General features: G+C 31.8%; 1 protein-coding gene across 1 annotated transcript in view; it reads right to left on the reverse strand.

The window, feature by feature from the left end:
- LOC107873496 overlaps positions 1–2904 on the reverse strand; it is a 7008-nt gene extending 4104 nt beyond the window's left edge. The window contains exon 1 of the mRNA XM_016720359.2: positions 907–2904. Within this exon, the coding sequence (XP_016575845.1) occupies positions 907–986 (80 nt within the window). The 5' untranslated portion in view covers positions 987–2904. The remainder of the gene's footprint in view (positions 1–906) is intronic.
- Between the last annotated feature and the right edge of the window lie 10824 nt (positions 2905–13728).

Consider the following 13728-nt stretch of genomic DNA (forward strand, 5'->3'; position numbering starts at 1 on the left):
AACGTATAATGAATACTGATTCTGTGTTTCAACAACAGTTAAAGCAACTGAATCAGATTCACTACCTTCAATACACATTACAACCCCAATTTCACTATCAAACTCGATATCCTTAATCGATTTGTTGAAAATTGTTATACAGAGCGGAAAATTTACAAGCTCAGAACATTATTTCTTCAACTCAATATAGACCTTCACTCCATTATCATTTCTTATGATAATTGGAGAAGAATTACCATCAACGATGTATTTAACTTCAATTTTTTTCGAACATCGTCAATACCCAATTCCATCGCGATTGTCACAATCAATTTCAAAAAGTTAATACTTTCGGAAACAACAATGACATCACTTTTCTATGCTTTTAAACTTATTTTTGTGTCCCAAACACCGAAATGACGCAACAATATTGGGATGTTCATCTTTTTTTTCACAAGAAATCACGAACAAAGTTTTTTTTTTTTTTCAGAATCGTAAATCAGAAAGAATACAATTAGAAGTAATGATTAAGAGTTTTCTTTTGAAATTCAAATTTCAGTTACTATTTTAACTCATACAATAATTAATATCGGGTTATTAAATGGCGTAATTTAAGGAGTAGGGAGATATTTACTGATCCCCAATCCCATGATTATAGGCAAATCAGATTTATCATACATTCGGCGAATGTATAACAACCATCCGAATGTATGATAATATCTTGCAAAATAGGGAGAGAGAAAATCTCAAGGGAGATTATGTAAATAGTTTCACTTTATGCAGTATATATGTGGTTTATACAAAAAAAATAACGCAAGAATTAAAATTGGGCCCTTAATTGGCCCATTAATGAAGCTGCCCAGTTTTGGGCTTTGAATTATGGACTTCAGTCCATTTTTCTGAAGTGTATATCATCTGTATACTTACTGTATATCATCCCTATTGCTGCTGCGTTTTTTTGTATACGTACTGTATATCAGTGTATAAAATTGATATCTCCATTCCATGCCTTCATTTAATGTTGTATACTGCTTATATCTGATTATATCAGTCCCGTTTCTTCGTGTATTAGTCTATTTCGGACTTGTAGGAGGCCTAAACTCGATAATGCTCGAATGCAAAGGATATGGAGTCCAATTAGACTCGGATTTGTTATCACATGCGACAAAGAAAAAGATAAAAATTAATATATTATATAAAATAAGAGATTGACTATCAACAAAATGATATGCATCCTAATAAAAATTAATTAAGCAAATAGCAAAGGGCCTTTCACGTTGAATCTAAAAGGAAACACATGTTGAGCCAAACCGATATTATAAAGCAAGAAGATAGTGTGTAATCAAGGCATTTCATGCTTTCTTTGCATACATGTCTTATTAACAAATGGTTAAGTAAAGCCCCCAAGAAGAAAGAAAAGAACAATTTCACATGTATCCAAGAAAGAAAATAACAAATTAGCACAAGTCGCATCCGTTGACAAATTAACAATAACTTTAATAATTAAAGATAACTCAAAAGGATATTCCTTACTATTAGAATCCCCTCCTTGAAGAAATTAATTAACTAAATATTCCCGGTAATAATCTTAAGCGTATAAGCATACTTCTAACAATAAAAAGAACATACTGGGAGGATTGGACTTAAATCATGACTACACTTCAGACACCAATTTGAACTATGAGAGAACTCAAATTAACAAAAGAAATTGTTTAACCATATATTGTCAACATCTATCAAACAATAAAGTTTTTTTTTTTTTTCTAACCATAACTTGAACGATTATTAGGTCTTTAAAGCTATACACGAGGTATAGCAATAGGATCGAAAGGTTTATTTCTATCCCAAAGAATTTCATCAAAGCCCGTTCATCCCTACATTATTTCTTAACAATAAAGAGCAGCAAGTTGAACAAACAATAGAAAACAAGTAGTTAAGCAAACAAAAGCAGTTCACTTTCAACCCCAAAACTCTACTGCAATAATGAACCCTCCCTCAAACAAAACCATCACAATTTATAGAGTAACAGATACTAAAGGTGAAACCTTTACACAATCTAGAAGGGTCAATACATGGATGGAGGTGTAAACCTAAACACTCGTTCTCATCATTCTTCATCAAGTACCACGTATAAAAAATTATATATCGAACATTCAAAATCGTACATGTATACTATACATATTCCTCACTTCAACATCAAATCTCAACAACAAAATATAATATCATCAAAAGAGTAAAACAGTTCTGTAGCTCTATATACGCATAGCAGTAGAGATAGCATAGCATAGGTCAAACAAGAAAGGTGAAAAACTTGCACAATCTCCATTATTCGAAACAATTTTCCAACAACAAAAAATATTCAAACCATCAATAGAATTTCATACTGTGACATCCGAACACAAAATTAAAGACAATGCAAAGAGACGGGTATTCACCTTTTTTCGAGCAGCGAACCGGAACAACGAGTGGACTATTTCAAACCAGAGTTTCTTCGAGAATTTTCAGTTGCGTAGGATTAGAAGCACACGCCCTCAATTTTTCCCCAAAAATCCTTCCCCTTTTCTCTCTACATAGGTGGGTATTTTTAGAAGTATTTGAGGTTGTTTTGGGGAAAAACGAAGGGGTGAAAAAAGGGAAAACGAATTGAGATTTGAATTTTAAAAATTGAGATGAGGTTGCTGAGCTGTTTTTTGCCGTTGTTGTACTGTTGAAGGTTGAAATTTCGTCTGCTTGTTGAAGCTGTTGTCGGTGGTTATTGCTTGCACTGAAATTGTTGGCTGGTTACTGTTATGTGTTGAAATTGTTGATTTTGCTGAAGTTATTGGCTGGTGGGTTTGGCCGTTTTGAATGTTGTTGGTTGTATCGGCTGCTGTTGTTGAATGTTGGCTGGGAGCTGTTGTTATTGTTATTCGTTGTTAATGTTGCTGTTATGGTCGCTATTTTCTGTTGAGGGGAAGGGAAAAGGGATTGGAGGATTGGGCCGGGTATGGGGCGGTCTGTTGCTGTTGGGCCTGCTCGGGGCGGTATGGTGTTGTGTTGTTAAGTGAAGGCTGGTTTGGGAAGAAAATTGGGTTGGTGACCCAATTTAAAATATGGGAAAGGGGATAGTTATTTATTGGGAAAAAAAATCTAAATATACCTCCTTAGATTATAAATTACAAGCCATAGCAAGACTTCTTAGATTGCAACTAATAACAAGTTTTTTTTTTAATAAAATAATAGTAAAATTTTTAAAACAAATAAAATTAAGAATAAACATCTTTTTATATGCTAATTAAAAAAACTTCCATTTTAATAGTTGTTAGTTATTATGTGGGCTAAAATTATGGAACCTATTAATGTGCATGTTTTTTTCTATTTCTTAAATTATATTTATATTAAATTTTTAAAAATAAAAACAAATACTTCTTTTTTCATAATTTATTCTTACTCAATCTCTATTTTAATTTATAATTCATGAATTTTGAATTCACAATAGAATTGGTGATAGTAAATATTATATGTTAATAATTTATTTGTAATTTGTAAATTGTATACAACCTATTATTCATGTGTTATTTTATACAATCAAGCTAAAATTAATTTATATATAACAAAGTCATATTTTAAATAATTTTTTATTTTTGGGGTCTCAATTTATGAAATTGGTATATAAGATTCTATATAAATGATATATCTTATAACTGTTTCTAGTGTATGAAAATGGTACATAATATGATATCCACGAATTATTTTAATAAATTTTATTAAAGTCATTTTATACTCTTGTCATACTTAAGGATTTTTTTCTAGTGTATGAAATGAGTTTATGAATGTGACAATTGATACGAAAAAATGGTGTGGTAGATTACATAACTTTTTTAGTGTATGTAATGGATATTTAATGAAAATTATCACTGTACATATTGAAAATAAACTAACCAATAATTGTTTGGTATCAAATAACTTTTTGTTGCAATAAAAAGATAATCTGTATTAGCCATGATTGATATTGGTGTTAATTCACTATATTAATTTTGCTTTCTACAATCAATATAGTTCAATAGTTATACAAAAATATAGTTACAACTTGCAATAAACAATCTAAAAATACATATAAATATAATTTTCACATATAATAAAACTAAATCTATTAACTGGGTTGAGATTTTAATTGATAAAGTGTTACATTTCTTTATAATGTTGTACTTTCCCGTTTTTTATTTTTCCTATGGAGTACTTTATTTGACAAAGTTAATTCTCAAAGTATGTGCCATATTTAAAAAAAAAAAAGATTCGAAAAGTTTTTTTTTTTAAATAGCTTTATGTTATTATTATTTATTGAAAGTCACTATTGTGATAAAAAGATGAAATCTATGAATAATGAAAGAAGAATTGAAGGAATAATGTGTATCAATGTAGAAATATTTTATCGATTTTTACTTCTTAATTTAAGAACAAATTTTGTTACTTTACTGATAAAGTTAAAAAATGTATAAATAAAGATAACTATTGAAACCAAAATTTATTCTTAACATAATTATCAATAGAGTTAATGAGGAGAGATAGAATATTAAAGACTAAAACATAGGAGATAATAACAAACACTTATTTTTTTAAAAAATATTATTTCTAAAGAATTGCTATAACTTGCAATTAAATCTTTAATTCAATAATTATGTAAAAGTATTGCTATAACTTGCAATAAACAATCTAATAACTATATACAAGATACTTTTCACTTATTTAGGGATAGAGGTTTAAGACTAAGTTATTTAATAACTAGTCAATTTTTATCAAATTTAAATCATATTAAAAATCAATTGGTCAATTACATTGATATTGTGGCCAAATTGATTTTAATTATGATCAAACTCAATAAAGTGACTAAAATTAAATTAAAATTCAATATGAATTATCAACTGGTTTAATCTGAAGCTTCTTGTTTTAACATAATTAAATAAATATTTTTGAATAAATTATTTTTGAGGATAAAAAATATATTTAAATTAATGTTTTATCCATAGTTAATTTTAGGGACATCCCTTGATTAAAAAAAAATCAAAATTTTAAATGAAATAATTATTTAAGTAACAAAATTATACGATCTTGTATACATATAAAATGTATAACCTCTACTTAAAATTATAAATTATTCAAACGAATATTTTTTAGAAGATATTTACCCGATAAAATAAATATTTTAATTTTATTTAAAATCAAAGAAACTCAGAATTAAACTTAGTCGTGGAGGGTAAAAATTAGGTGTCAACATCCACCTCTTCTAAATTCATCTATAATCAACCTATTACACCTCTGCACTGGGTATCTGTGCATCTCCTTATTAAATGTCTGGACTATCTCAACACCGCTTGTCGCATCTTGTCTTCCACCAAAGTCACTCCCACTATGTCACGAGTACCCTCATTTTTAATTTTTTCTCTCCTAGCATAGCTATCGCAATATCATCATATCGGCCATTTTTTTTTTCGAATGTGCGGATTCTTACTTGACCAATGCTCCACCCCATAAAACATAGTTAGTCTAACCATCACTCTGTAGAAATTACCTTGAAGTTTAGCGTTATGATCAAAATATCTTTATGTCAAAAATCATCCCGAAAAAATTTTAACACTAAGAAAATCCTCATTTCAAACTCAATAGAAACTATTTCGTGGGAGAAACCAGGGTCCAACATTAATTGAGCCAATTTTTTTTTAAAAAATGGGCCAGACCTGCTGCCCGTCGCTGCAGCGGCGCTCAGGCAGCAGCCAGTCGGAGGGTTAAATAAAACTCATTTAGTTGAGGCTCCTTAGGTCATTTTTTTCTTCCAAAAACACCCCAAATAAACCTAACACTTAGAATAATGAGATTTTGAAGGTCTTGCTCCATGGGGACACTTTCAAGGCAATCTCGATGGGATTCCAACATTAAAAAAATCCAGATGCGTGTGAGACAACTCCCACCCTACTTAGCAGTGAATTTTGTCTACGAGGTAGGTTATGATTTAATTGTAATAGACTTAGGTTAGATTCACGTAAGGATGATAGTAATATCAGGAGATTTCATACCTTATTCTTTTGGGCAAGGCGATTGGACGGATGAAATGATAATCGTACTAGGTTAATGAAATTGTGACTTAAGTAATATGATATCGAACTATTTTGCTCCTATAATGGTCTGAGGGTATGAGTGTTGCATGAACTAGAGGCAGGGCGGTGGTGTTGACACTTAATTTTGTCCCTCCATGACTAATTTAGTTTTGAATTTCTTCGATCTTAAATAAAATTATAATATTTATTTTATCTGAATAAAAAAAAATTTTTCAAAAAATATTTATTTAGTTAATTTTGTCATTATAAATAGCGATTATATATTTTCGTATTTATATGAGATCATATAATTTTGTTTCTTAAATAACTATTTTACTAAAATCGAATTTTAATCAAGGGTTATCCTGAAATTAATTCGAATGTGCAAAATTTTGGTTTAAATATAATTTATTCTGAGAAATAATTTATTTGAAAAAATATATATTTGATTTTGTCAAACCAAGAAGCCCGAGATTAAACTGGTTAATAATTTATATCGAATTTTATTTTAATATCAACTAAATTATTAAATTTGATCATAATTAAAACCAATTTAACCACAATTAAAAAAGAATTGGCCAATTGATTTTCAATATAATTTAAATATAGATAAAATTGACTGAATTTACCCTTTAAAATTATTAATCTACCCAGCCCCAACCAATCTCAGGCCCACTTCACCGCCCCATCCCACTCCGAAATCATCCCGGCCCACCATCCACTTCAGCCTTTACCAACCCAGCGTCAACAGCCAACAACAACTTCAATACAACACCAACGATTTCAACAACAGCAAAACCAACGACAACAACCAACAAGAGCTTCAACCGACTCGCAAAATCCAAATACCCAATACGAAAAACAGCAACGCACCCAACAACTTTAGCGACCTAATATCGATACCAACCAGGCGAACCCACGACCCGTCCAGCTCAGCAACTCAATGCCTCAGCGGCCAATATTTGAAATTTCCAATTAATACGAAATAGTACGATTTGCAGCTCTCAAACCTTATTTTCATTTGAAATTTTCAAAATTACCCTCGTATTCATGAACTCCCACATCTTTAAGAGCCAAAATTCGATCCTAACCCACTCATATAAATATCACTACTATTCTGTGAGAAAGGGATTGAAGGAAAAATAATTAATTTAGCAGAGAACCCCCAATTAAAAGGGCTTTCGCTAAATTAAAATTCCTATGCTAAATCCTTGTAAGACTATTTGGCTTAAGATTTCGGCTAAGAAATTTTGTCCTTAGTTTTTTCGATAGTGCGAGGAAAATCAGATAAGTTCGTCGACCCGTTCCTGCCAAAAAAAGGTAATACTCCCTTTGGTTCATCCTAATTGCCCCGTGTATTTGATTTATATTTACTAATTTGAGCAGAATTTTATCTATGTGAATTAATTTTGTGTTGTTTGATGACTAGAATGGTGTATGTAGAGTTTTAATATGAAGTTTGAGGGTATTTTGTTTAACAATAAGAATAGGATTGTATATGCGCATACAATTTCTTAAATGTTTTGCCTCTGTAAAGTCCAACAGTAGAAAAGATTAGATTTTTCTTTAATAATAATGCCTTAGAAGATTCATATAAAGAGCAAAGCTGAATAGTTCAATAAATATTTTTTCTTGTTCATATGTGGTAGATTAGCCTAAGGTTGTGTTCTTATCTGTCTTTCTCACGAAATTTGGTCTTTGGGTGTTTATTCATTTGACTATTTGAAGGGAGATGAGTCAATGCTAGGCTTATTCCGAGCTTTTGCTAGGACCTTGAGTTGATCAATTAGTCTCTTTACTTGGTGCTTTTAAGTTTTGGAGTCCTTGAACCTCCTGTTGTTTGAATTAAAACTACGTGAACTAGGCATAATCGAGGTCTTGACCTTGGCGTTACAAGCTAGTAACCTCAATTTCACAACTTATGCTTATCCTCTCAGAGGCGAATCTAGAATTTAAAGGTTGTGGGTTCCCAACTTATCATTTTTTACCACTAGATCAATAACACACTTTGTTTGTGGGTTTCCAACTTATAATTCTTATATATTTACTAGTTTTTTCAATATAAATTCAAGAACCGGATGAAAGTTATGATTCCCCGGAACCCGCACTTTATGTTGTGCATCCGCCCCTGTGTCCTCTACCTATGAATACCATCTATAGTCATTAATTAGGTGATGGCATAACTGATCATTTTGAATCTTTGTCAATTTTCTGCTCTCGATGTGTGTTAAAACTAGGGCATGCACGTCAAATCTAATAGACCCATCAGATTTTCTCTCTTCTTGTTATAACCAAATTATCTTTCTGGTGACCTTCATAATACATCTTTGTCATGGTCTTATGGGTTCTCTTACATAACTATTTCATCGGATCTTTTGTAGCATAACAAAAAGGTACAAGTATATTGTAATACCGATTATTCATTATATTGACATTATTCATTCATATTGGTTATTTGATTTTTCCCTTTATTTTAGGTAAACTTAAGCTCGAAGAATAGTTTGAGAATCTACTTATATCCTTTCATAGTTATTTTCAACTCAAAATCCACGTTTAGGAAGTGGGTTAATTCTTTAGCCTAAAGTCTTAATCCGGATAAAATTGTTAAAGTTAGAATTATATTAAAACTTCGATATTTAGTTTATTTCATTACTTTGAAAAAAAAATGAATGGATAAGTCCTAATAAATGTTATTCATTTTTAGGTGAAGTTTTTAAATAACTTCAAGATTTTTTAAATAAGATTTTTTCAAGTTTCTTAAAGAAGTTTTAAAATTAGCCAAATAAGTTTAATCTGTCGGGAACCACACTTTATGAATTTTCAAAAGTGCCTAGCACCTTCTTTCGAATTTACTTGAACCCTTACCTAGACTCTGATTATTTTTAAAAGGTTTCTTTCAAAATTATCTTTTTTAAATGGTTTCTTAATTTTCCTAAAAATTAAGTGGTGATTCTAAATAATTTTTTTAACATAAAATCAAATAGATTTCTTCATAGAATTTAGTGTATTTATGAGTTAGTAGGAGAGTTAGGCGACTATGAATGTAATGAGCGTAAATCAGGGCCATAGCATGCATTTGGTGGGTTCATAGAGGTTCAACAAAGTTTTGGAGGCTATTAAGGTGACAACCGTGAAGAATGAGACTATGGGTGTACGGACTGTGTTTGTGTGTTGTTGCTCTTAGTGGCTTGGGTATATTCGTTGTATAAGGAAAGGAAAGTGAGAGGTAGGCATAGTATCTGAGATTGGGGTGGCTAGGAAGGGTATGAGTGATGACCTGAGGTATAAGCATATGTCAGTAAGGGCAAGTTGTTGGGTGTCTCTTGGGGCTTGGATTCTTTGTGCTTTCATATAGGCTTATAGATACATTTACGAATGCAAGAGTATAAGATATGTGTTTGAATAGTCTTTGGTATGACGAGGTTAATTGTAACAATCGTAGTTGGAAATTCTACCTTTTTCTATATTTTAACTGTTTTGCCCTTTTTCATAGTTGTTATATGTTATTTGTGAGTTGTGGGGTTGGTTGGCACAGTCCTCGATACGTTCGGGGGTGATTTTTAAAGTGGTTATTGGTTAATATTATTTTGTGACCCAAATATCAGATGATGATTTAATATGTTGCACTAGATTTGGAATACCAATTTTGGTTAGTAGCATAGTTAGTTCAGGTCTCGAGCCTTTGTGTTGCATTTGGACCTCTTTAACGAAAACTAGTAAATTAAGCTTAAAAAGAGGTCCCCATGGGCTAATTCATTGTAAATTATCTCTTTCTATTTAGTTTGAAACGTTGAAAGTAGCCTAATAGTATATTTGATTTATTTTTGTGAGGGCTTGAATGAATACCCAAGGTTTAATTGGGACTAATTTTCCAAGTATCAACTGCTAATTTGCAGTTTCTGGGTAGCATAAAAGCCTTTTTCGCGTTCGCGAGCCTCTGCTCGCATTCGCAGAGAAGGAACTAATGTTCATTATGAATATGGTGGAGGGACCACATTTACAAAGGATTGATTGGTTCGTTCATCACAAACGCGTGATGGTGGTCGCGTTCATGAAGGGTAAATGGGATTGGTCTAGGTCGGCTACTCATCGCGTTTGCAATAGACCTCCAACGATAGCGATGGATCCGGTTTGATCCGAATTGTAAACATGACTAATGGCTCGCATTTGTGAAAAATATTTTATACCTGAACAAACTTAAATCATTTTTCTCATCAAAATTTTATTTCGCCATTATTAGACTTTGAGAGCTTGATATTAGACGATTTTACAGGGGTTTATCATCAATCTTGCTTGGGTAAGCTCTAAGCTTTTATTTTCATCCTTTTCTATTAATTTCATCTTCAAAACGGTTTCAAATCTTTGATTTCAAACTTGAATTTTGAGGTCTTTACCCAATAAAGTATAAAATTAATTTTTCTTTGATTTAAAGGCTGATTTCAACTTATTTCCACTTGAGTTTCTAGATTTAGACTCTCATTGACACAAAAACATGATTCTTAAATAAAATTTCTGATTAAACCTTTTTGATTACGAACTGGTTTTTAAACTATTTTTGAATCCAAAATAAATATAGCCAGTATGGGTATCGTTAGTTTCCTTTTGATGTGTCAATTATGTTTTTGATAGGTTTATTCCGTTCTAAGACTAGGCTTCGCGTTGAAGGGTCTACGCTTGAATTTCAGCTTTTCGAGCTAAGTTATGGCTTAACTTTATTTAGACTTGGCTGGGTAGTTAACCACTCATGTAAAACATACTATGGGTTAAGAAATTAGTCATGAAAATTGTATTTTAAGATTATATTTGATGCCTTGTTGCCCGTATTGGGGCTTATATGCTTATTATGTTGAATTGAGAGATTATACTTGTTGTGATGCCCGTGTGAGAGATTTATTTGATATTATACGCCTTATTTGTGCATTAATTGCCATATACTTGTTGTATGACCTGCATGGGGGCTTGAATAGATATTATAGGCCTTATTTGAGCATTATTTGTCTCTATTACTATAGTGATGCTCGAGAGAGGGGCATGAGATTGTATTATTGATATCTTACATGACTATTTATTTCAAAGGTGCCATGAGATGACTTATATCATGAATCACTATCATGTTGGACTAATTTCGAGCTCATTTATATATGTATTGAATTAATTATTATCTTCACACTGATTAATTATGAGCATTGCATCCTCATTTTATTTACACATATTCACGAGATTGATACTACTGAAGAACTCTTACTATGAAAGAAAAAGAAATATTTCATAAAAACCTTTAGCCTGGGTCATTTTGCTGGCAAGGTTGATTGTGATATTTGAAAAACCCTTGATCAAGGTCATTTGTTGGCAAGAATGAGAGACATTGCCTACTTTTGTACCCTTTTGGTGAAGATCTCAGTACGAGTGCAACCCGTGGTGGATAAATTTGTGCTATGAGAGACTGACTTTGAGGTACTAGTGGGCTCTAGCATTTGTGGCAGATTCCAGAACTCCTTCTATCTTATCTTGTCTTTATTTTCTTTTAGAGAAAAATTATGTATTTTAGATTTTCAGTATTGTATTAGATACTCTTTACACTTGAGACACTATGTTTTGGGGATTTATTGTATTTCTTTTGGATTTTTTCCAGTTTTATGACTACTATGGCCCGACTTTGTTCCAAAAGTCTCTTATTTATTTCATCTCTATCTTATTTCAATTTTATTTTTTATTATGAGGTTTTGAATTACCTACCAAGGTTGGATCGAGGTAGGTGCCCTCATGACCTCAACTTTTGGATCGGGACATTAGTAGTGGTAAGGACTTGGTAGACTTTATTCTTATATGTGAATTGGGAGTTTGTGGTTTGTTTTCTGCCTTACTTATGATTATTGACTGCACCCTGCATTCATATGATATGAGCATGACATTGATGATTGATGATTGATGTTGTGATGATGTAGTTAAAATTGTATTGATGATAATATTAAGATCATATCGAAATGATGTTGAGAGATATTGTTATGCTATTGATGATAAGATAATGTTGTTTATGTTGATGAGGTGATATTGATAATGCGGTTGAGATGATACGTACATTTTGTCTGCAGGCATTCATTATATTTATTTGAGTGTGTATACATACATATTGTGGTGAACTTCATTAAAGAGTCTGCTTCAGTGTAATTAATGTATTATATATATGTAAACTGATTGGGTAAAAGATGATTTCACTAATTGGTTGTGTTTTGAGTTTTATAGGTATAAGGGGTATAATGGGCAACCCGAGCTAGTCCTTATGGTATGCTAATATTGTGGGGATTGTAGTATTGTCTGTAATTGTTAGAGATGAAGTAAAGGGTCATGATAGTGTCGAGTTGAATCATAGGATTGGTTTGTGAGGTAAAATTTGACAAGACGTTGAGGACCTAAATAAGTGGGCAAATTTTTAAGGGACAAAGATACATGAAAATGTTAAATAATAGGTAGGCCACAATGATGCTAAAGGGAACATGTCAAAGATATGAAGTGAGAGGCTTTGGGAGGTTTAATTATCTAGAACCTTAAATATTGTCATGATTTCCTCCCTATTTTTTATTTTTGTTATTTGTTTCAAATCCTGATCGGTTGATGACGTCTATCAGAACATATGGGTGTACTGATACTACACTTACTATACTTCTATTTTGGGGTTATAGTCATGTTGCAGGTTAGTTGGAGTTTCTATAGGTACGATTGTGATCACTCTTCAACAACCTATGTCCTTTTACTCTCATGTGGATGTTGTGTCCTAGATTTTTATGTTTTTTATTTATTGCTCTTGTACCGATTAAGATTAGGTTCTGTGGACGTTTTATTAATTATTTTCTACATTGTTTGTATTTATCAAATGTATTAAACAAAAGTTCATTTATAGTAGAAGGATTTTTCTTCTTTTAAGGATCATTTTATTTAACTTCCGCATTATTTAAATGGTTGGGTACCTAGGGTTCTCCTATCTATGGTTGAGTTGGGTGGGTGCTCACAGATCCATGGGTTGGGTAGTGACAAATGGTATTAGAGCTTGGGTTACCAGTCTCTCTGTATAAGAGAAAATATTGAGCAGAGTCCTGCGGATTGGTGTGATGACATCCATATTAAATCCTTAGTAGGATACAAGGCATTTGGGAATCTGTCTCACTTTCTTCTCTCCTATCATGTTGATTCAGTGTTGTCTATCCAAGTTGAGTCCATTGGTATCTCAACCATCACAATTGGAGTTAGTCGATCCCAATTGGTATCTCGAAATGTTTGGGAGGTTGGAATAGTATTATTCTAACTTGTAGATTGGTTAGGATTATTAGCAAAATACTTGTGCAGTCGGTGAGTGTAACTCTTCCATTAGTTAATCGATTAGGATTATTAGCAAAATACTTGTACCTTAAAAATTTTGCTGTGTTATGATAACATACTATGTGTATTCACTATGTGGATTATTACCACATTGATTATATTATTATTTTACTGCGTGATGGTTGAACTCCTTAAGTGTAAGTGATTATTATGCGTGATTTAGGATAAGTTGTTGCAAAGGCACTCAGGGATTACAAGGGCGGGTGTGATTTTGGGGTGTATTTTTTTCTGTAAATTGAGACATATCTCATCTCTTCGTGATTTAAAGTACTCCTTAATTTTCATTTGGATCCTAACAATTTAC

The sequence above is a fragment of the Capsicum annuum genome, chromosome 6 (genome assembly GCF_002878395.1).
Source record: "Capsicum annuum cultivar UCD-10X-F1 chromosome 6, UCD10Xv1.1, whole genome shotgun sequence".
In the NCBI taxonomy this organism is placed as follows: domain Eukaryota; kingdom Viridiplantae; phylum Streptophyta; class Magnoliopsida; order Solanales; family Solanaceae; genus Capsicum; species Capsicum annuum.